At 36.6% G+C, this 23,175-nt stretch overlaps 1 protein-coding gene across 16 annotated transcripts in view; it reads left to right on the top strand.

The window, feature by feature from the left end:
• The window catches only part of sorbs2a (sorbin and SH3 domain containing 2a), a 69,219-nt gene that overhangs the window by 25,402 nt on the left and 20,642 nt on the right, over nucleotides 1–23,175 (top strand). For 9 of the 16 annotated variants that reach the window (XM_082164404.1, XM_082164403.1, XM_082164407.1 and 6 more), the window contains exons 2-9: nucleotides 12,075–12,130; nucleotides 14,055–14,150; nucleotides 15,654–15,680; nucleotides 15,787–15,911; nucleotides 16,195–16,779; nucleotides 17,292–17,678; nucleotides 18,830–18,950; nucleotides 21,220–21,395. In XM_082164404.1, coding sequence (XP_082020530.1) covers nucleotides 12,121–12,130; nucleotides 14,055–14,150; nucleotides 15,654–15,680; nucleotides 15,787–15,911; nucleotides 16,195–16,779; nucleotides 17,292–17,678; nucleotides 18,830–18,950; nucleotides 21,220–21,395 — 1,527 coding nt within the window. In that variant the 5' untranslated portion in view covers nucleotides 12,075–12,120. The remainder of the gene's footprint in view (nucleotides 1–12,074; nucleotides 12,131–14,054; nucleotides 14,151–15,653; nucleotides 15,681–15,786; nucleotides 15,912–16,194; nucleotides 16,780–17,291; nucleotides 17,679–18,829; nucleotides 18,951–21,219; nucleotides 21,396–23,175) is intronic. The other 7 variants (XM_082164398.1, XM_082164410.1, XM_082164411.1 and 4 more) reach the window with 3 other exon arrangements.

Here is a 23,175-nt window from a genome sequence, read left to right as displayed (position 1 = left end):
GCTAATTATAAAAACTGGAGACTAACCTAAACTCATACACTAACACTAACACACCAACCGCCAATACAGTGTTACAAGTCAAACTCAAACACTGTTATAATATATTAATAATATATTATATTTTTGGCATTCTGATCAGAATCTTTTTTTCATATTCATTACACACACACACACACACACACACACACACACAACTTTTCAAAATTAATGGTAGTTCAGTAAAAAAATACTGAATATTACATTGTACATTGTTATAAAAAATGCTGTTCTTTTGAACTTTCGATTGATCAAAGAATTCTGAAAAAAAATATTATGAATTCGTCCCCTTGGAATTATAAGGTTCTATCTGCGTTCTGAGCAGTTTTGAGATATTGAGCTTTAAAGTTTTTGCATTCCATTCGACTGTGTAGAAAGAACCTTTTTATTTTCTAAATAAAAAGTTCCAAAATGTACACAACTTAAAAAACAAAATCACATAATGTAAAGAAGTGGTCACATAATAAGAATATGTGAATAACAAAATTTTGACAAAAATGTCAGATAGAACCTTATAATTCCAAGGGGACGAATTCTGAAAAAAAGGATCATGTGACACTGAAGACTGTAATGTAATGTAATGAAAGTAATGGCTGCTGAAAATTCAGCTTTGCCATCATGGGAATAAAGTAGCCTATACATTTTCAAATACATAAAAATTGATTTTTTATATAATATATTTCACAAAATGTACTGTATTATGGATCAAATAAATGCTGCCTTGGTGAGCGTAAGAGACTTCACACACAAAAAAAACACTAACAAATCTTACCGACCCAAAACTTTTGAATGGTATTTAAAAATTATCAGTTGAACTAAACGTATGCCCTCCAAACATCAGTAGAAATGTATTTTTGTAGATGATTGAGTTGAGCATGCTTTTCAAACAGGATAGAGGTGCAGGGCTTTATATTTAGACTCATCGTATCAGTGGTATTTGGACTGGAGTGGCTGGGTGACATTATTCACAGACTTAAGTATGATGGATGGATTGCAGGTGATTCTGTTCAAGCTTCCTCTGTCTACCCGTTTACTATGATGAAGTTAAGCATGTGATGTGGCCATGTGCCGTCCAGTAACTGTTAGGACTTTCCCATCTGAAATAAGTTTTTTAAAGGAGTGTTGGTGTACATAGTACATAGATGAGAAGACAACAAAATATTTCACACCTTTGTGTTTTGCCAAAGAAGAGACACTGCATGTTTTTCAGAGTAAGTGTTAGTTGTTATGAACTGATCTCCGCACAGTCATGATGTATTTCATAAATGTGACCGTTTGGATTCATAGAAATACAAAAACTTGAAAAGAAATAACCAAAGCATGTTGTCCATACATGTGTGTGTGTGTGTGTGTGTGTGTGTGTGTGTGTGTGTGTGTGTGTGTGTGTGTGTGTGTGTGTGTGTGTGTGTGTGTGTGTGTGTGTGTGTGTGTGTGTGTGTGTGTGTGTGTGTGTGTGTGTGTGTGTGTGTGTGTGTGTGTGTGTGTGTGTGTGTGTGTGTGTGTGTGTGGTCCAGGTATTTCCTATGTTGTGGGGAGTAAGGAGGAAACCTGACATTTTTTATGCTTTTTCAAACTTTCTGTCCCCATGAGGAAAAATGTACTGTAAAAAATGTCTAACCTCTCCAAGTCAAAATTTTCTAGTGACTGGTCACATCTACATTTTTAAATTGGCCCAAGTGCAATTCTTGTTGCAATAGTCTGTTAACATTGGCTCAATGAGAAATAATACGTCAGGCTAATTGAAAAATGTAGATGTTATCAGTCACTAGAAATTTTTGACTTGGTGATGTAATTTTTTTTACAGTGTATGAATCATACCACAAAACCCATACTGTGCATGAATGTATAAGAGATATTGTTCATGTTTCTTTCATGAGCCAAACTTTTATTGTCATGTTCACGGTGCACACAAACCACAGCAATTAGTCCAATTAGCACTGAGTCCTAATGAAGTTTACGCTGTGGTGTCTGGTGTGTATGTGTGTGTGTGTGTGTATGGGGGGGGGGACTGGTCTTTGTTAATATCGTGCACTGAAGGAACTCATTCATCTTACATAATACTGCATGCCACAGGCTCTCACTGAATTTCTAATTTCTCATTTCTCTGTCCTTGCGGTTCCTTTTGGTTTCTCTCTCTCTCTCTCTCTCTCTCTCTCTCTCTCTCTCTCCTCTCTCTCTCTCTCTCTCTCTCTCTCTCTCTCTCTCTCTCTCTCTCTCTCTCTCTCTCTCCCTCCCTCCCTATCTCTCTCTCTCTCTCTCTCTCTCTCTCTCTCTCTGTTTTCATCCTCTTCAAATTCTGCTAAAATATATAAATTATTTTTCCTCTACCACATAATAAAATTGTTCATTTCACCAAATTAGATTGTCCAAACCTTAGGGCTGTTTGTATATTTGTCTCCTGTTTCTCTGTCTGACATGTTGTCCCCAAGCTCCCTAATTTCCCTTTTCCTCATATCATCACTTTTTTCTTTTTTTAAACTTTTTTTTTACCTTAGGCATGAATATTTATCAGCTATGTGAGGAGTAACAAGTTATCATGATGAATATGCCATCAGACCCTGCATGCTCTGAGGAGATGCTGCATTACATAATCAAATCACCCTACAGTTCAGTGGCTTCAAGAGTCCCTGCCATGTGTTGTGCATGTTAGAGTATGGAGTAGAAAATACGATGAAACACTGAGCAGATCTATTCTATTCTATTCTATTCTATTCTATTCTATTCTATTCTATTCTATACTATTCTATTCTATTCTATTCTATTCTATTCTATTCTATTCTATTCTATTCTATTCTATTCTATTCTATCCTATTCTATTCTATTCTATTCTATTCTATTCTATTCTATTCTATTCTATCCTATCCTATTCTATAACAGATTTCAGATGTAAAATCTAAATGGGGAAGTAATAGGCTATTCAAGCCAAAAGACATGCATTATGTTAATTTGACCATCTTTAGCATAAAATGGACTTTACACCCATTTTGCTTTTGTAATCTAACACATTTAGGAGTGAAACAGGATATTCCATATCAAAAAATATAGGACGTAACTTGATTTGATCCATTTAGCATTGAATGGATTTTGAAAAGTGTGGGCTTTACATTCTTGAATGGAATTGGTGACGTCAGGCTAAAAGGAAAATTCAGGTTTCAGTTTCAAAAGTAGAGTAAACTATTATATTTTGATGAAATATTACAAGCCGTTTTTGTCCATTTGGGACATTGTGCACTGAGGAGAATATGGACGTTATTCACAATAAGATCAGGGATGTGCATTTAGAAAGTCAATAAACATTTTGTCTTCATATTAACTTTTAGAAATTCCAGTTTACGCCAAACTTAATGGTAACTTCTTTTCAGTCATAAACAGAATATAGATCACAACTTTGAATGGTTATTCTATTCCTATTCAGTTTAACACAGCAGCAGGGACAAAGACTGTAGTATATCATTATATCATTATTTTGGATTTAATTTATCTGGAAACACTCTTTTGGACCAGCAGTGTTTCATTTGCCTTTATGGTCTTGTTTTGTTTTGGAGATCATAAGGGTAAAGCTCCAGGGAAACAGAAGTGCCTTGTTGCATTTAACTAGAATATATGTGGTCAGTTGGGAAACCAAGAGAGCAATCTAGACCAAGCAACAGCAGCTGGTATTTAACCACCCAGTCTCTTTAACTCCTTTTTCTCTCAAACTCCTGACATGACGCTTTTAAGATATGAGGCTTTTAAAATATCCTACGAAAAATGTACCAAACAAATTTCTTGGCACTGTTTCAGAAGCTTGTTCCGAGACAAAACAAACTGGATTCTTCCTTATTTGGATGGATCTTGTGTTTGGAGGGAATTGAGACTTGTGCCTGCTTTCAGATTTATATGGACATCTGGCTTGAAATTCTGAAGTAAGGATAACATTGCTGCCCTCAGAATTGAACTGAATTTGTATTTAAGTGGTATGTGTTTGGTTGTTCACCACCAAAATGGACTTGATGTGAAAATAAATGTAATGTAACTCACATCCAGAAATAGCTGCCTGTTCCAAACATATCATAGAATGAAAACTGTACAGATAGGTGAGTCTGATAGTTAAAGCGGTTTATCTACTGCTCTTTTCTTGTACAGCTTTAAATAGGGGCGTATGCACTCTCACACACACACACACACACACACACACACACACACACACACACACACACACACACACACACACACACACACACACACACTTATGCACACGCACACACACATACACTTAAGTGGTGACAGTCTGTGAGCGTGCCCGCCATAGTGGCCCTGACATGTCATGACCTTTTTCCCCTAGACCAAAGAGTCACCTTATCTCCGTCGCATGATTTTTAAAGGTCTACCCTTTACATGTAAGTGTATTGCAAAAAGTCTTTACTTTATCTGTATTTTGTATTGTTTTCCAGTAGAAATTAGAATTTCGTAGAATAAAATAGAATAGTAGAATTTCTACAGGAAATCGTACATCCCTGGTATAGGGATGCACGGAAATGAAAATTCTGGGCCTAAATCGAAAATATTGTATGCACTTGGCCGAAAAACAAAACTGAAAATACTTTTTAATAATATATATATATGTTTTAAAATAATTGTATTAATATTGTAGACTTTTAAATTAAATTCAGTAATTTTAATGATTGTGAATTTAAAAAAGCCAATACTTTTATTGAAAGTAACAAACTAAAATTATACAGAAAATATATTCATATTTAATACAAATAGGCTATATTATTCCTTATTCAGTTCTATGCAACAAATTTAACAGATTTCTTTTTTTGACCAATTATCCAAATAATGTATAGTCCTAAAAAGCTATTACTATCAGAGCATGTGAGCAGAGCAGCGGGGAGCGGATCAGTGAACAAGAGGGTAGTGCCATTTTACCAGCGTTACCTCACCATGTTATAGCACAGTTATTGCAAACAGAAACAAGTATACTACTACATGGAAATTTCACATCGGCACATTATTTGAGCGGACTTTGCTTCGTGATTTGTTTGTCTGTGTGTTTGGTTTCCAATGATTCCTTGAGAATATGAGTATAACACATGGGCTGACTGTGATATGTTTTATGAGGGTTTATTTCTGCATGCAAAGTCTCTTTGTGGTTGTGGCTTTCACCAGTGTAGGTTTTTCTATGTCTGTCACAGTAGCAGGAATCTGGATCATGTTCCAATCATATCGGTTAAAATAATATGAGGCAGCACCGAACTGAATTAAACTTGACTGATGTAGCTCTGTTTTATTTCAGTGTTATTGCTTTCTGAGTTCCTCATGTAACCATACTGCCTGTGTCACACAGTTAACCACATGATACAATAAAAATAATTTACTGCATTCTACCGTAAACCACATTGCGCTTTATAAAGAAAATAAATAATAAATCACTCTGCGTTACTGGAGTACTGCCAGCAGGAATACCTTCTAGAATCATTTTTGTCAATTTGCTATAACATGATTGTTTGATGATGGCTCGATTTCATGATGAAATAAATCTGTTAAAGTTGGCAATAGGGCAGTATTCCCTGTACAAGACAATATTATGGGCACATTATTCATTTCCTGCCTCTAAACCTTTATGAAACAATAAACAGTGTCAGTTGCATTCATTGTTTGATAACCTGTACGGTAGCTTCTCTCATAATTCTGTGGAGGATATTATTCATTATATATACTGTAAAAAAAAATTACATCCCCAAGTGAAAAATTTCTAGTGACGGATAACGTCTACATTTTTCAATTAGTCTGATGTATTATTTCTCATTGAGCCAATGTTAACAGACTATTGCAACAAGAATTGCACTTGGGCCAATTTAAAAATTTAGATGTGACCAGTCATTAGAAAATTTTGACTTGGAGAGGTTAGAAATTTTTTACAGTATATATATACAGTATATATAGGCCTATAATCATTCTGATATGCTGATTTTGTGGTCAAGAAACATTTCTTATTATCAATGTTGAAAACAGTTGTGGTTCTTAGAAAGCTTTTGTAACATTTTCTAATGTCTTTACTTGCTGAATTAAAGTATTCATTTCTTTTTTTTTAAACCAATTTGTACAGACCTCAAATTTGAACAGTGTAAATGTTTCATAAGGAGACAGTAAAATTTAAAAAAGTGCAATGTGCGTCTCAAAATTGTTCAGTATATGTTAAGTGTATGTAAGAAAAACCTTCTACAGATTCTCATCCCATTCTTGCTTAATTTAGCACTCAGAATTATGTTATTAGCATTTATCATTGTGTTTGTAAAAAAACACTGCTTTAGCATAAACTCAGTTGAAAAATCTGGTTTAGTTCAAAACATTAGCATAGTTTACATATTGTGTACTGTGCCAGACGCTTCACTGCACTAATAGGAAGTGGAATGTGGTTTGTGGCGTTTCGGTCGAAGCCGCTAATGAATCAGCATCTCTGACTGAGGGAGGCAGAGAGTCTGGTTTGGGCAGGAGCGTAAAGGGTCTACAAAGAACTTTTAGACACATTCGTTTGGGCATCCAATAGTACACTAATGACAACTTTTGTATAACTTTAGAAACCCACATGGTCTCCACATCTCTCTCTAATGGCACAAACACACACGCACAACTCCAGAACAACCTCTTATAGCTTCCTCCTCTCACTCCCACATAGCTTTAGATAGAACAGCTAATCTGACTGAACATCAACATTAATTTTGTTGTGTCATGCTTGATGTTGTCCTCCCCTGTTTTGTAGATTCTGTCATCAAGTTATGCAGAGTTGATTTATTTAGCTGACTCAAATTCTCTGGCCCTTTAAATCTGTCATGGTGGTTTAAAAATATTCCAAATCAAATTCTTTGGCGGTCGATGGTGGCCTATTTAGAGCAATTTTATTTATGCTTACAAGACACACACATTCACTCGTAGACACTTCAGATTCGTAATATATCACTGTTCTACATTTAACTCAACGCCTGTTATATATATATATATATGGGATAAAAAATGACCTTATTGCTCTCTGCCACCAGTTCTGTCATATAAATATGATTAAATGTCACTGCTTACAGGGGCCATTCTTTACTGTGTCTCTCAAGTAAATATCATCAATACAGGCCATGTTTGATTAAGCACATAACAGTCCTGAAGCTGTTTCTGTTAAGAATTACAGGACATTAATAGATGGTCATAAATACTTACATTTTAAATGCATGCTGAATGCAAAATGAAGATGATATTTAAAAAAACAACAACACTATGACATTTTTTTATACAGAAAGCTACAAGAAGTGAATTATTTTCATTTTTGAACAAACTATCCCTTAATGGAGAGATTGATGAATGTATGAAAATGTATAAATAGCAAATAAATCTGTAGAGCTGTCAGATGTGAAATATTTTCTATCATGTGGCGCATATTGATGTTCTCATGGTTGTCGGAACCACTCTGAATCAGCTGTCAGATCAGTTTACTGCAGCCACTAACACGTTTTTGAGAAGCATGAAAGAACTTTATGATGGATTTCACGATTTGAGATTGTGTTTTCTAACTCGTCATATTGTTTCCTATACTTTACTTTTTCACAAAATGAGAAAGATCCCTGGAGAACTGAAGAGGTCTTGATAACACTGCTTTATCTAACACTTCAGAATTGGACTTAAAAAAATACACTATTGTTCAAAAGTTTGGGGTTTGTAGGATTGTGTTTATCTATTTATTTAAAAAAAGGTACAAAGATGTCCTTTTAAGGGCACTGCCCCAGTGAGGACCTGTTGTACCCCTAAAGGTAAAATTTTTACACCTTTTTTCTCTGTCTTGGTACTCAATTATTAATAATGGTTCTTCTTATTAACAATGTTGAAAAGAGTGCTAATAATTGTAATAATTTTGTGGAAGCCGTGATACATTTTTATAGGATCCTTTGAGGTAACATTTTTTGGTGCTCAATTATCAATAATTACGCTTCGCTTAACAAATCGCTTATATCCCATGATCCTTTAAAAATAGTTCTAAAAATTGTTGCTGAACAGCATTTTAGACTTTTTAAAGGATCATTGAATGAATGAATGAATGAATGAGGTATTTATATAGCGCTTTCATATGTACTACTGTACACCCAAAGCGCTTTACAATCATATCAGGGGATCTCTCCTCAACCACCACCATTGGATATAAGCGATTTGTTAAGCGAAACGTTGAAAAATATTACTGACCCCAAACTGTTGAACAGTATTGTATATTTCATCATATGCCTGTGTGTGTAGACAGCTGTTGTGACTCCTCCGGTCTGCCCATTGAAACACTATCCATGTACTGTCCTGTCACTGTATGCTGATCTATAGTGCTGACATTCCAAAGGCAATGTGAGTGTGTGGATGGGAGAATTTAAGAGGCCTCATATGAGTGTGTTACCAATAACCAATGGTGAACAGTGAAAGCCTGCATGTATGCTAGGAAATAGCAAAGGGTAGCCTAACTTTATTAGCATCTAAGTCATGTCAAGAAAACTGCAAACAAACACTCAAAGCTACTGACAACATTTTTACTGAGCTTACTCTAGCTATTTGTTCCACAAATCTATCTGAAAACACAAATATCTACCATCTGAGCCTTGTCAAACAATGGAGAATTACAGTATTCATGGGTAAGTGCACAACCGTGGCAGCTTGTCCATTACATAACGGAAATGCCAGCTTAATAGCCCTTTAACACAAGCTGCAGATGGCATTGAATGTTTGTCACACTCAAGTACACCCAGAGGGCTTTGCACTAATATTGCCAGTAACTAATCAGGCGCTCTAAGCTGCAGCTGTGGATCAGAATAAAACATTTTGAGGTGGGATGGACAGGACTTAATTCTACCCATCGGGAATAGGATTGTGTAAAGGTTGGAATTATATATAAGCCAGGTGGATGCTGTGAAGGAGTTGAAAAATAAGAAAAATGTATGTTATTGGTCAGAGTGCAACATGTTTGTCAGTTTATTTGGTGATGGTTCAGAATCAATCTCACTAAAGTCTGAGTTTTCTGAAATATGAAAACCAATCTCATGAGAGAATTTTCTATTGTGGTGAATTGGTGGCTTAATTCGTACAATATGAGTTGTATAAAACATACAATTTATAGAAAAAACTAAGCATGAATATCCACCCCAAAAACTAAAGCTTCAGTGTAAGCAGATCGTACGATAACATACAAATGTAATTCACCAAAACATAAAATAGTTACGAATTTCCATGAGAGTGTTTTGGAAATAACACTTGGTAGTAAAATAGTAAACTGGTTTGGATAGTGTAGATGATCTTTAAATAGCCTGTGTTTTGCTTCCTTTTCGTGATGACCCAGAGACTCATTCTTTTTAAAGATGTTACAGACTGTTATAAGTGTTTTTAGTGTCTTTATTTTAGGCCCAACAAGTAGGGAAGAAACTTCACACCATTAGCTGGTTCCCGCAGCATGTTATGAAAATCTTTCTAGAGTGTTCTTTTACTTTCTGCATTAGTATTAAGGTATAGGGGGTAATAAAAACGGACATATAGCCACTAAGCGAATGCCATAGTTTCAGTTACTGAGACTCAAATAGTGTTGACAGCGTTTTTACTCTCTGAGTGTTACTCGTCTTTCTTGGTAAGTTATAAATCTGTCAGTGGCAAAGGGATATCCGACAACTGCATCTTATTTTTATGTTTAAATGCTCTCTCGCATAGGCTCTCTCTATCTCTCTTTAATCCATTATGTCTGCTCCCGTTTAGCTTCAGTGAACGAGAGACATATTATCAGTTATTGTAAGGAGTGTGTTTGGAAATCCTCGACTGTTGCTATTCTTAAGTGGAGTGACATTATCATAACACTATCCCGACATAATTTCTCGTTGCTACTGTTTGCATTATCATGTTCCCAGCTAACAGGGAACGTTCCCAGAATTTTGGATAACGTTCTGGCAAGGTTCTTTCAGTTATGAAGAAACATTTTTCCAGTATGTTCTTTCAAAGTTATGTTGTATTTTATAATGTACTGTTATTTTTATAAACATTAGCACAAAAACATTATTGTTACATTATTCATGGAACATTTTTTTCCTGAAATGTTTTAGTTGGATGTTCATCTAATGTTTTATTTTATTTTATACTTGTTTCTTTTCTATGTTCTCTGAACATTCTGAAATATTTCCAAAACGTTTGCAAAATGATAAGTTCGCATAACCAAGAAAAAAACATAAAAAATAAAAACCATGTGTTAAAGGTACAATATGTAAGAATTTTGTATCAAAATATCCAAAAACCACTTCCACAGTGTATATTTCTTTCATTTGTGTACTTCCATTATCCTAAATGTTTCCAAGAATTTGTAAATTCAGAGAAATTCACAATTTTAAAAAGTGCCTGTCCCTGTTCGCTTGTCACCTGTCAATTACATAATATCCGCGTTATCCATGGTTTCCGCTTATGCTGCCATAGTAACCATGGTGACAGACGTGGACAACTGCGTAGTGCGTAACGTCTAGCGGCACGCTCACGCTGTTGTTGTTTCGTTAAAACATTATGAATCATGGCAAGCAGACTTTTGGACAAAAGGAGAACTAAAACGAGGATCAATATCAGCTTGGCGTTTTCGAGATGCCGAGAGCTCCACGTCCGCAACTAACTTGGACTTGACGCCACTCTTGCATGTACTTTATTAGACAGGTGAGCAAATGTACATAAAACAAATCAATGTTATATAGCTCAATATGATCAGTATGTTATTCTAATGTTGAACTAGCTTACTGCTAGTCTCATATAGCAAACAATCTAACACATTATAACTTTCAACACTCTCAAATGCTGTTTAGTGTGATAGTATAAAGTTAGACCAAATGAAACATCGCTGCGTTAGCTCACAAGTTTAATTAGTCAAATAAACTGACCTGTGTGAGTAGTAATTCAGCATTTGCGGGTAGTTCGGTGGAATGAAATGTCCTTATTCCTTTATATCCGCGGGACTCGCGTGTGGCGCTGATATCTGTCTCTCATTAGCAATCGCGCCCTGCTTCATACCACAGTCATGTTAAAAAACATGAATGTTTTCTCTCATCCATAAACATTGTTAGATCCATCAGCATGACAGCAAGTCCCATCATTCCGCTTATAACTGCATCATCAACCTACGCCTTTGTTATTGTAAGAGGTTAGCGACCCCTAGCAGCGAGAATTTTTTTTACATATTGTAGCTTTAAATATTCAGAGAACTTTGAAACATAACGTTGTTCATCATAACATTCTTAAGGGCCGTTCAGAATGTGCTTTTCCATTCCACTGTGCTACTTTTCCTTCTTTTAAACACATGCTAAACGGACATGTTTGATATTGCACCTCGTGTCTTTTGCAGTGTTTTGTACATTTGTGTTTTGTACATCTGCGCCCCCCCCCCCCCCCCCCCCCCATTCCACTGACGCATGTTTAACTGCAAAAATACATTCTGTGTGAACTGGCCCTTATAACACATTTTTTGTTAGCTGGGAAAACATGTCTATTGGGCAACATTATTTAGTATTCATATGAGACAGATGCAAATGCTATAATTATCCCACCACACACACTCCACTCCTCATATTTGCAAATTCTGATAGTGATTAGAGAGAGTGAAATATGTGTGTAGCACACTGTAAAATTAACACATAGCAGGCACACCAAGTGCATTCCTGGTGTCCAGACTGTCTGGTGTCAGTCAGAGTATTACTACATGTGCACACACACCGACGCCACCGTTTCTAGCTGTTGTCTGTCATGGATCCATATTAAGGTCTGTGTCTCCATTTGATACACAACAAACATGTTTAAAGCAGAATATATTCTATATCTGCCACACTGAGTAAATATAACTTGTGCTAGTCATAGAACAGTTTAGGCACTTTACCATGCGGTATTGGGCATTAAACAACATAGATAATTTAGCTAATAATTAAGCATGCTAATTCATTCTTCAAAACAATATATACTTTTAGCATCTATTTATGTAGATATAGACGAATTGATTTTGAGATTATAAATAGTTTGATGTTTTACAGGTGAAAGTGTCCTTTTTCAGAACACAGATCAGTGGAGATCATCATCATGAATACAGGTAAGACCGTTATTAAAATAACTGTGTAATTTCTTTGCCATTAGCCCATCATTAGTGTGCATTTGTAATCAGATTTCATGAAAAATGTCATGATATGTTGTAGGCTAATAAGATATTGTATCAAGAAAGAGATCAGAAAGAGGTGCAGCAAGTGCTTCTGGTTCATACATCACACTTTAAAGTCGGCATGAAATCAAATTTGACAAATCTTCTTTTTATATGTAATATTGTAGTGTTTATTATAAATGATTTATCTGTGCACTTCATTATTTTTAAAAAATTAATTTACCCTTATAATCTTTAATCAAATACATTACCCTTCCCTCCCCCCTCGAAACGACCTCTCTTCTCTTTCGGTCACGTGCCATGGCGAAAGGGTGCGGCCAGAGCCGATGAGGGTGCGGCTATCGGTGTCTGTCTCGTTTTGAGCGTTTTGAGTCAAGTCAAGTTATCAGTCAAGTTCACCCTCGAGAGCATCTCGAAGAGTCCGAATGGTAGGCTATCTATCTTATCTAAATCTAGTTATTTACTTATCGGACACGTCGAGATGCTCTCGACGGTGAACTTGACTGATAACTTGACTTGACTCATCTTGGTTCGCGGGAGGCTCATATAAATATGGGCTGATTCCTGCCTGAAAATGTAGCTGCTCGTCCTCGTTCTCGTCGCCGGGCTCCTCAATAAAAAAATCCTTCATGGGAGGGTAACGGTGGGGAGTCCGGTGGAGAGAAATCCTCCACAACTGAATGTAAACTGGCATTCAAATCTGCCTCCATTTTGTTTGCAACGCCCCACCTCCAACGATCCAATCAATTCCCGAAGGACGAAATCAAGCCCCGCCCTACATTTTTTTTCTAATTTCAGAAGCCGTTTCACTCGGATATACGTCACAACAAGGAAAAAAATGACAATCTCAACTTCCGTTTCATGCCGACTTTAAATAAAAGGTCAAGCCAAGCACATTGCATTGTGGGATATGCTATAATATATCACACAGTAAACTCTGTTGTATACTGTTCATTTGGACCAGCTTCGGACCAATAATATTACTGCATTACTTTATTACATACCAGATGTGTTCACATCACACCTGCTTAGGAAACAATGTCATTAGGTGTGTACGGCTTGAAGCAGCGCTGTGCCGACCGATTGGTGTATGACATCTAAATTCTTTGAGAGCTATTAGAGAGCAGATGGCTCAGTATGCTTTCAAATCGCGTTTGCGGTACTTTGATGTCATACACCAATCCGTCTGCAACGAACACACCTGAAATAATCTGTCAGCTTTCCTGCAATGCTTTGCAAATCAGTTACTGCACAAGTCGTATGCTGTTCTGTAAAGGACTAACTTTTAATTGGTATAATACAGTACCATTCAAAAGTTTGGGGTTTGTAAGATTATTATTAAAAAATGTGTATATATTATGCTCATCCTTCGCATGTATTAGATAAAAAATACAGTAAAACACAAATTTTACAAAATATTATAAAAAAAAATTATGTTTTCAATTTTAACATAATTCAATAAAATTAATTTATTTATTCCTGATAGCTCAAGAAACATTTCTTATTATTATCAATGTTGAAAACAGTTGTGCTGCTTAATATTTTGTGCAAACTGATACATTCTAAAATTGATTCTTTAAAGGATAGGTAAAAATACTTTTTTTGTAATTATTAATGTCTTTACTCTCACTTTTGATCTATTTAATGCAATCTTGCTGAAAAAAGTATTCATTTCTGAATTCAAACTGACCCCAAACCTTTGAACGGTAGTGTACATTGTTTCATTTGATTAACTTTTTCTCTCTTTTTTTGCATTATATTTTGGTGCAATAATGTTGCATTTAAATTGCATGTGCTTTGCTTTCTGTTTGTTTTGCATGTATGCTTCTGTGTGTGTGTGCAAACAAACATACTCCAGATAGCGGAGGACGTGCTCATACAAGAGCATCCCTGTTGCTCCCTCTCTGGCCTGTGAAGAGGGTCCAGAGCTCACCCAACCTGTACGCTGCTCCAGGTATCAGTAATGGAGCAGGACTGTCTAACAGACACAGATCTTTAAAATAGAGTTTTTAGAATGTCTTTTTGCATATCAGTGTTCCATCTGTATAAGTAATTTAGATGAGTTTTCTCCCCGGTGTTCTGTTTGTGTGTGTGTCTGCAAGCATGCTTGTTTTGGGTGTGTTTGCAACATCTGTTTTGTTCCATATTTGTCTTGCTAAGTTTGAAGCTAACAGAGGCATTATATTTAGGCTTTTCTATATTGTCAATGTGATACAATTTTAAAGGAATAGTTCATTATTAACATAACATTATTAACTCACTCTATCTCTCAATATTCCTTGAATATATTCAAAGCAGATTTACAAGACCAGAAAACAATGGCCTGCATGTGCGAGATAATTAACATCTTTAAATTAAGCCTTTCAATTTAACATGTTAATTTAGGGTCATTATAACACAATAAAAAGGTTAATGCAATTAATTGTGTGCCTTAACCCATATGTAAATGTCCGTAATATTACATTTTCTTACCATCAGAGCAATTCATGATTAAAGTTAATTTGACAGAACTTTCTAGTTGATTGACAGCCCTACATTAAATTAAAAGGTTTTGAGACAATTATAATATACCAGAGAAAGAAAAAAAGAAAAAGAGACTACAGGACATATTTTCTCTGAACAAAGGGGGTGCTATAACAGTTTTCCAATTTAACGAAACCTAATCTGGCTTCTTAATTTATAAATAATGCTCAGTTTGTAGTCAGTTGTACTATGTGGTAAATATTGTAGACACTGTTCAGGTTTTAATGAAATCAATAAAACCATTTACCTTTTTTTGAAAAACACACTCTCTATTAAAAATAGAAAATTGCTGCCATTTTGGTGCTAATAGTTACAAGGATCCAGGCAATTTTGTTGTTATTTTCTGTTGCTTTAGTGAGTTTGCTGAAAAAGTGACATGATTTTGAAAAGCTGCTGAATGTTGAATTGTTTAAGGCACATAGGCTACTGGTTTATCAGATGAAGACCATACCCTTCACTTTCACATATAACAGTCCATACATTACTGGACCCTCTGTCATCCTCATAGCATGTTCATGTATATTTTGCAATAGAAGATTTTTGTGCTTCCACTCTTTAAATTGACATAGTGTTGTAGTTTTAATCATCATAATGAGTAAGAGGAGTAGGTATGTTTCAAACTTTGTGTGGTCTTACTAGCTCTCTCTGTGTTCAGTAGCAGCTTCTGCTCTTTAATCTTCTGTCCTCTGTAATTCTGCATCTCTATTTTCATTCTCATATTGTGTCCGTCCTCCAGTTAGATGTTTTCAGGCATCATGGACCTAATTTTGGAGGGGGCACCAATAGTAGGACTGGCTCACATTTTGCAATAAGCAAGATAGGACATAAAATAATTTTTGTTGCAAAATCCACATCCAAATGGTTAGCTCACTTAGTTGTTACAATTTTATTTGTTTGAAATTTTATGTTGATATTAAATTTTTTTTCCCCATAGGTAGTGATTCCCAATCATCAGATTCAGGCAAGTGTTTGCTGGATGTGTACGTGATTATGTTCATTAGTGTGTTTGTGTTTGTGTGCGCGTGTATTTATAAATATATATATATATATAATATCTTTGTGTGTAGATGCCTGGCGTTCACGCAGTGTGACTGAGGGGTTGAGGAATGGAGACGCCAGCAGCTCGTCCTTGACTGCTAAAGGCTTCCGCAGCGTTAAACCCAACCTACAGGAAAAGAAATCTCCTACACCGGTACATATTTATCTAATTATAATGCAATTTGGGCTGTTAATGCATTCTTGCTTGATCATACTGCTGTTATATATTTTTTATTGTACTTCATGACTGTTTAGATTAAAATTGGTCATGTTTTCCAAAATGACAACTTCCTTTTTGAGGTGTTTAGACAAGGGTTCATGTCAAGTGTTTTCTTGACTCCTTAAGCAGTCAAACTGAAATTTCTCTATTTATTCTATTTAAAATTCACTCTATTTGAACTGATTTTATATATTTGAATTGACCTTTTTTCTGTCAGGTCCCCTTGCCGCCCCCTAGGAGAGAGAGCTATCACATGACCCCTAACCCCCCATCTTACAGTTCCCTCGCAATACTGTCAGACACCTTCCTCTCTCCCCCACTGAATGATGATGTAATTTCCACAGGCTCCTACACTAACCAATATAGCGCCACCTCCTCATTTTCAAACTCTAAGACCACCCGAACCTACACGAGCACCTCTGGAGCCCCCCTCGAGGAGCCCCCCTTGTCCCAACAGGCTAATGCTAACAGTTTTATCACTCGGGTTCTTGGGAGCAAATTGTCCTCTTCGAAATTCACCACTGACCATCTAAATGCAGCACCTAACAAGATGAATATGATTAAAACTGACCCTAAGTCTAAAACTAAGCGGAAAGGTACATCCGCTCCCCCACCTCAAGACCCCACTGCCACTTCTGAAATGCATGTAGCCTCTCTCTCCATCCAGTTAGCTCCCCGCAGTCCAGAACCCCAAGCAGAGACCCAATCAGGGCCTGAGACTGAATCCAGGACTAACGCATTGGACCCCGCTGACCCCATGCGACCCCCTGTCGTACCACCAAGACCAGCCAGCAATTTGGTGGTATTACTGTCATTCATTTACAGTGAAAATGTACAACTACTGTGCCAGTCAAAAGTTTGTAATAATTTATATTTTTTAATGTTTTTGAAAGAAGTCCTTTACGCTATCCAAAGCTGCATTTATTTGATTAAAAATATAGTAAAACAGTGATGTTGTGAAATATTATTACAATTTAAAAGAAACATTAAAAAATAGCTTCATTATTCCAAACTTTTGACCAGTAGTGTATCTCTTACTCTTAAACTAACTGTGTAAACAGCACCCATTGACCCTCATCTGTTAGGATAGAGTGAACAAACACAGACGGCATGATGAAAGAGCGTGTGTTTCTGCTAATTACTCATTTTGTTTTATATTTCCAGCCAACCTTTTATTTCTTCCCACAGATTTACCAGTTCTTCTTCACTCAACATGGTTAATTTGCTTCAATCACTTCTTGCTCACTGGCTTTGTTTTGTGTTCACGTTAATTTCTTGTCTTCCTTCCCTTTTATTCCCACCCACCTCCATCAGCGTGAGTTTTCCCCTGTAAGAGGGGGCACTGGAATGCTCTCTTCTGGACCCCCCTCCCCAGACCCGTCAGCTCGTCGGTCACCGTATAGCCGGGCGAGTCAGGATTCCCCCGACTTCCTGTCGGGGCTATTGCCCAAAGCCCTCTCGCCAACACCCTACACCCCTCTGGAACGTTCTGGGCTAATGTCGGCCTCACCTGCTGCGTCACCGGTAACCGTGTCTGCGCTGAGTCATTATTCATCATCCACGGTCGGGCTGGAGGAGCTGCAGATCTGTGGCATGGACTCCTCCCCCACGGCCACGGCCACCCCTTCCCCCACTCTCAGCCACGCCTCCAATGCCCCTGACGAGCTTCCTACCGCCCCGTCAGCTGCCACAGGCACTAACGTAACTATCACGCTCGACTGGCGCACCTCACCTCAGTCTGCTGTCACGTTTGCTTGAATCTGCTCGTGTTTGTATGTCCTCACTAGTCTTTCAGCGCTATTGTATGTCTAACTTTGACATGCTTTATGTGTCAGCCTACAGCAGGTGGCTGTCTTGGTTTTCACTCTGTTCTATGTATTCAGTTTTTCATTGTGTGCTATGTATGTTGTTTCCCATTTAAAGTCAACATGCATGCGTCATGTGACATGTTTTAAATTGAAACAGAATGTAAAAACTGTAGGATGGATTTTATCCATTGAGAATTTAAAAGTGGGAGTCCATGGTAGAATGGAGCCAGACATAAATGCGAGTTTGTGGTTGAGAAAGAAATGTGTTATTAATATGAACAAAAACCTATTACTGCTGTACTATTTATTATTTTATATAAATGCACACTACCTATAAAAAGCTTGGAGTCAAGAATATTTTTGTTGTTTTTTAAAAGAAGATTCTTATATTCTAATTTGCATTTATTTCATGTGAAATATTACAATATCAAATATTACATTTGTATTAAAGATTACAAACCTTTTTCGTTGGAGTAATGTGCACTGATTAATTGTCCAGGAATGTGTATTAAAAGAGGAGAAATTTAAATTTCATGTTAACTTTAAGGTTCCTATGATGACCTCTGATTCTCCATGTGACCTTTCATGACGTTTGTTTGATTAACAAAACAGACTCGAACATCAATGGATTATGATTGTATAATGGAGCTATATTCCAGTGTTGTTAACACTCTTTCTTACATAAGTTGTTCTGCACTTATTATCTACTAAAGGTTATTTTAATGTATGTTTGTTGTCATGTGGTCTAACAGTTTTTCAGTTTTACTTCTATATTTGTCGTCCATCATTTCTCTCATGTTACTACAGAAGCACCAACATCTGATCACAACCTTTGTCTTTTTTTATAACAGCATTTTCCCCATTAATGACATCTCTCAGATACATTTGTTATACATTTGTCTTTTGATGTGTACTCTAATGTCTTGCATTTCTCATTTTTCTAATGACTTATTGTCTCATAGCTTTCACCCACTCATACTTTGTTTGACTTAAATTGACTCTATAAATGACATTACCCACAGTTCCATCTCTTATGTTCCCCAGGGTCAGATGGCAGTGAATGGAAGATCTCAGTCTCAGAGGCCCTTCTCTCCACCTGTGTACCCCCCTCCACCCCCAACCCTCAGTCCAGGCCTGGTAAAGATTCAGCAGGGTCGTTGTTCAGGTGAGCGTACCTCCGGCTAGTATCGCAGAGTAGAGTTTTGACTATCAGCATATTGTTGCTTATTTAGGCAAGAACCGTCCACCAACAGAAGACTGCATAGGATGTCTGAAGCACATGTAAAACAAGTTTTTGTATGTGATGTAAAAAAAAAAAAAAAAAAAAAAAAAAACATAAAAAGAGAGACTATCTGCATCAAACAAAATCTGAATTTAAAAACAGCTGTGTCTGAAATTACATAGTCTAGCAGGTATTAGCATATAGTTGCATATTATAGTATGAATATGGGTGGTATTAAGCTTGGATGTACTGTGTTTGACATGTTGTCACTGTTATGTGACCAACCGGCAACAGTTGCATCGCTTCACTGCCATATAGTACATTAGTGCCTGCTCACTTTTTTAGTAGCATTGTTTCCAAGTATTTTTTTATTAATTTTCCCATAAGAATTTTTAAAAAGGCGTGTTAAAGTGATAGAATATATATAAACCAAGCCAACCAGCTATGAGGTGAATCACAACATGAAATACTTTTATTTGATAAAAAGTATAAGGTACAAGTACAAGACTGTGTAGTAAACGGCTTTAGTGTGGGAAAGAACTACTATCCCATGAAGCAATGCGAATGACATAGTCAAATTAAAAACAACAGATACATATAAAACTATTAATTTAAAGTTGTTGATAATATTTATACAAACAACATTTAAGTTTGCATATATATATACAATATATTCATATACAAATAAGTATTTTGACAGCAAAGCGAGACTAACTCGATTACATAATTTGTGGTTCTTCATGAGAGAGGCCATTCCCTGCAAGCTCCTTTGCTATTTGCTCATTATGATTCTATGATTGGTGGAATTTTCTGTACAGCATCATGGGTAATATAGTTTTTTGCTACAAATTCAACTGTTATTTGAGAAATAAGTTGAAGTAATGTGAATGGATAGCTTAAACCATCAAAAAAAGCATTTACCATCGATTAACAACCTCAGAACTCACAGTAGGTCTGTCTTTAAATGTTTATGATCAAATTATCATTAAAACACATTTTCCATATGGAGAAAATGAATAGAGTTTTTAATTTTAGAATCCAACTATTGCATTCTATAAACAACTCGTCTCCCCTGGCTTCATATGATAGTAAAGTGACCATTGAATGTGTACTCTAGAATTTTTTTCCAGAATACTATGTAGTATGAAAGTAGGCATATTCAGACACAGCTAAACTTTTAAGCTTTCCTCAATTGTGTTTTTTGTGCTTTTATTGATTGATTCCTAGTTTTGGCATTCTAAAATAATGGATTTGTAATGTACAGTTCTTGTTAGTGGATGCCGGTTTTGTCAGTTAACGGTGCAATCCAGTCCTCAGGATATGATGCATTTGCATCCATTAGACCAGACCAGAGCAATCAATACCTGAACAAAGGGAAACTGAGGACAGGAAAAGCTCTGACTCTTTGGAGAGGATTTGCTTAGGATGGCAAATTCATACTATTGTTGTAGAAGAAAGATGCTGACAAAAAGTTTGCTGTAGTATTTCCTCATATCATTGCCTTTTTGTTACTGCAAACCTATATATGTGAAGGAATAAATGTAGCTGTCTCATTTATGCTGTATCATACAAATTTCATAGTTCAGGGTGCTTAGTCAGAGTGAGAGCTTGTGCCATGTCAGTGTTTCTGCTCAATTAGATTAGATTTGACTGTGACTGTCAAGCTCAGACACGCCATTTAGTGTTTATTCCCAATTTCTGTCACTGTAGTGTAGTGTTTTTTGGGGGGTGAACACTGTGTGATATTTGCTATGATTTTGCCATCTGAGACACATTTTTGAGGAATATTCTAGATTTATTTTGCCGAAGGCAGTCTTTGTTCGCTTAGTGTGACATACTCATAGACAACCAATTAATTGCCTTTACGATGAATTGCCTCCGACAAAGTCCTGACAGTAACAAATTTTGAGTCCTGCACTGTGACCGTATCTATGGAAGCAGTGTAATGAAGAGCCAATAGCAGCACAGCAATCAATGATGTGTGTGTGCGAGAGAGTGACAGAGAGGGAGAGACGTTCCGTTAAAAAGGTTGATACTAGGTTGTTGCACTGTCTGCATTTGCTGTTACCCAGGATCTCACTGGGGTCATATACAATTGGACAAGAAACAATTTTCAATGACAGAAAAAATTGCACAGCAGTTCTAAGCTGTATCCAAACCTCTCTCTCTCTCTCTCTCTCTCTCTCTCTCTCTCTCTCTCTCTCTCTCTCAGAGGGTTCAGAGACTGTGAAGAGGGAGACCATTGTCTCTGGTCAGACAGTGGTCAGTAGCTCTGTGCCCATCGCTCGTTTCTCGGAGGAAGAGAAGAAGGTGTCTGTGATAAAAGCGCCCCATTACGAAGGCATTGGACCAGTGGATGAGTCAGGCATTCCCATCGCCATCCGTACGGTGAGTGATATGCAGGCATTTTTAAGGGAACTGACAAAAATGACAATGGTAATAATTGGTTAATTGATTCTCCTCACCTGTTCCCTCTGTTCACTTAAGCCTCGTTCAGACTGTCAGTTCAAATCAGATTTTTGTGCATATCCGATTGGAATCCGATCATATTTAACTAGGGTGAATGGCAAAAAAATCATGAAATGTGATTTTTACAAATCTTTTTTGAGCTACATTCATGTGTGGTTTAAAATCATATTCAAATTGCATTTCTGTAAATCCATTTCAGTCTGACCACTCTAATCAAAATTTGCGTTGTTTATGTCACTTTCTCACGTCACGTAAAATGTAAACATATTAGACGTTGTTACAGTATAGGAAACATGCTGAAAGTCATTATAAAACAAGGTTGTGTTGTTGAGCCGGTCTAGCAGAAAATGACATTACAATAAAGACATGTTTTGAGACCGGCAGAGACGACAGCACAGAATAAAGCTGTGCATACCAGCCTCCTACGTTTCTGCCGCTGCCTCTGAAGACGTAGTAGTCCAGTGCGGCGGCTACATAATGTCATGTTGTAAATAAGACAACATCTGGATTGCAAAGCCCTCACCCTTGCTGTTGTTGTTTTTGCCTTATGCCTACCAACGCAACATCATTGCCATAGAAACCAATGCAGATATTTTGGAAAACGATAAACAAATCAGATCTGAACAGTTGTGATACACAGTGTGGACAGTCAATAACTTATATCAGATTCCAATCAGATACACAAATAATCGGATTTGAACTGACAGGGTGAACATAGCCTTAATCTGTGTATAAATAGCCCTCAGTTTTAGTTAATATTTGTCCGTTCTCATCTATGTTATGTTGGTTGCTGTTCTCTTGAGTCTCTCTGATTCGCTTGTGCTCCTGCGTGTTTGTTGTTTTGATTATATTGTTAATAAATGTGACTTCTGCAAGTAGATCCAAAATGTCCATAATGAACTGCTGCATGTGATATGATCAGGACTCTCTTGAGGAGCGAGTCATTGAACCATTTATTGAACCAATTCATTCAAAACACTGATTCGTTCAAGAGAGAAGTAACTGTTGCTCGGAGATGCGAGTGGTTGAATCTGTTTTGAATTTGTTTGGTACTATTTTTGTTGCCAAAATACACAAAGTGACTGACAATATTTTCTAAAATGTAAGTTACTCCATATTAATAGTGTTTATTGTACTGTTTATATCAATTTAGTGTTATGAAGCAGGTTTTTGAACCAGTTTAGAGTACACAGCGTTTTCCACCAATAATCAACAGAATGTTCTCGTCACGGTTGTGGTTGGTTAGTACAAAAACTGAGATTTACGTTATCTTTTATTATGTGTTGCAATATCACAGCGCATCTGGTTAGTAACAGAACAAAAACAAACACTCATCCTCTTTTTCAAGTCGCATGAAACGGAAGTTGCAATAGTTTTTCTTCCCTATAACATCTATCCGAGAGTGAAACGTATTCTTATGTGAGTAGGTTGCCCCTACCATGCCATTAAACACATCATCAGAGAAGAGAAGAGATCTTGCTGCAAGAGAGAGAAGTTATTTTGATTAAAGATTATGAAGGCACAAGAATTTCAAAGAAAGAAAGAAAAAAAGAAAGACGTGCACAGTTAAATCATTTATAACAAATACTGCAATATTCCATAAGAAATCAGAATTGTCCAGTTTAAACAGTATGACATCTGTTGACTGTCACTGATCAGTTTTAAAACAACGATTAGCTGTTAATGATCTGTTTTGAGG

The sequence above is a fragment of the Leuciscus leuciscus genome (genome assembly GCF_965113295.1).
Source record: "Leuciscus leuciscus genome assembly, chromosome: 3".
Classification (NCBI taxonomy): Eukaryota; Metazoa; Chordata; class Actinopteri; order Cypriniformes; family Leuciscidae; genus Leuciscus; species Leuciscus leuciscus.
The sequence above is the reverse complement of the archived record's forward strand: the minus strand, read 5'-3'. Positions and strand labels throughout refer to the sequence as shown.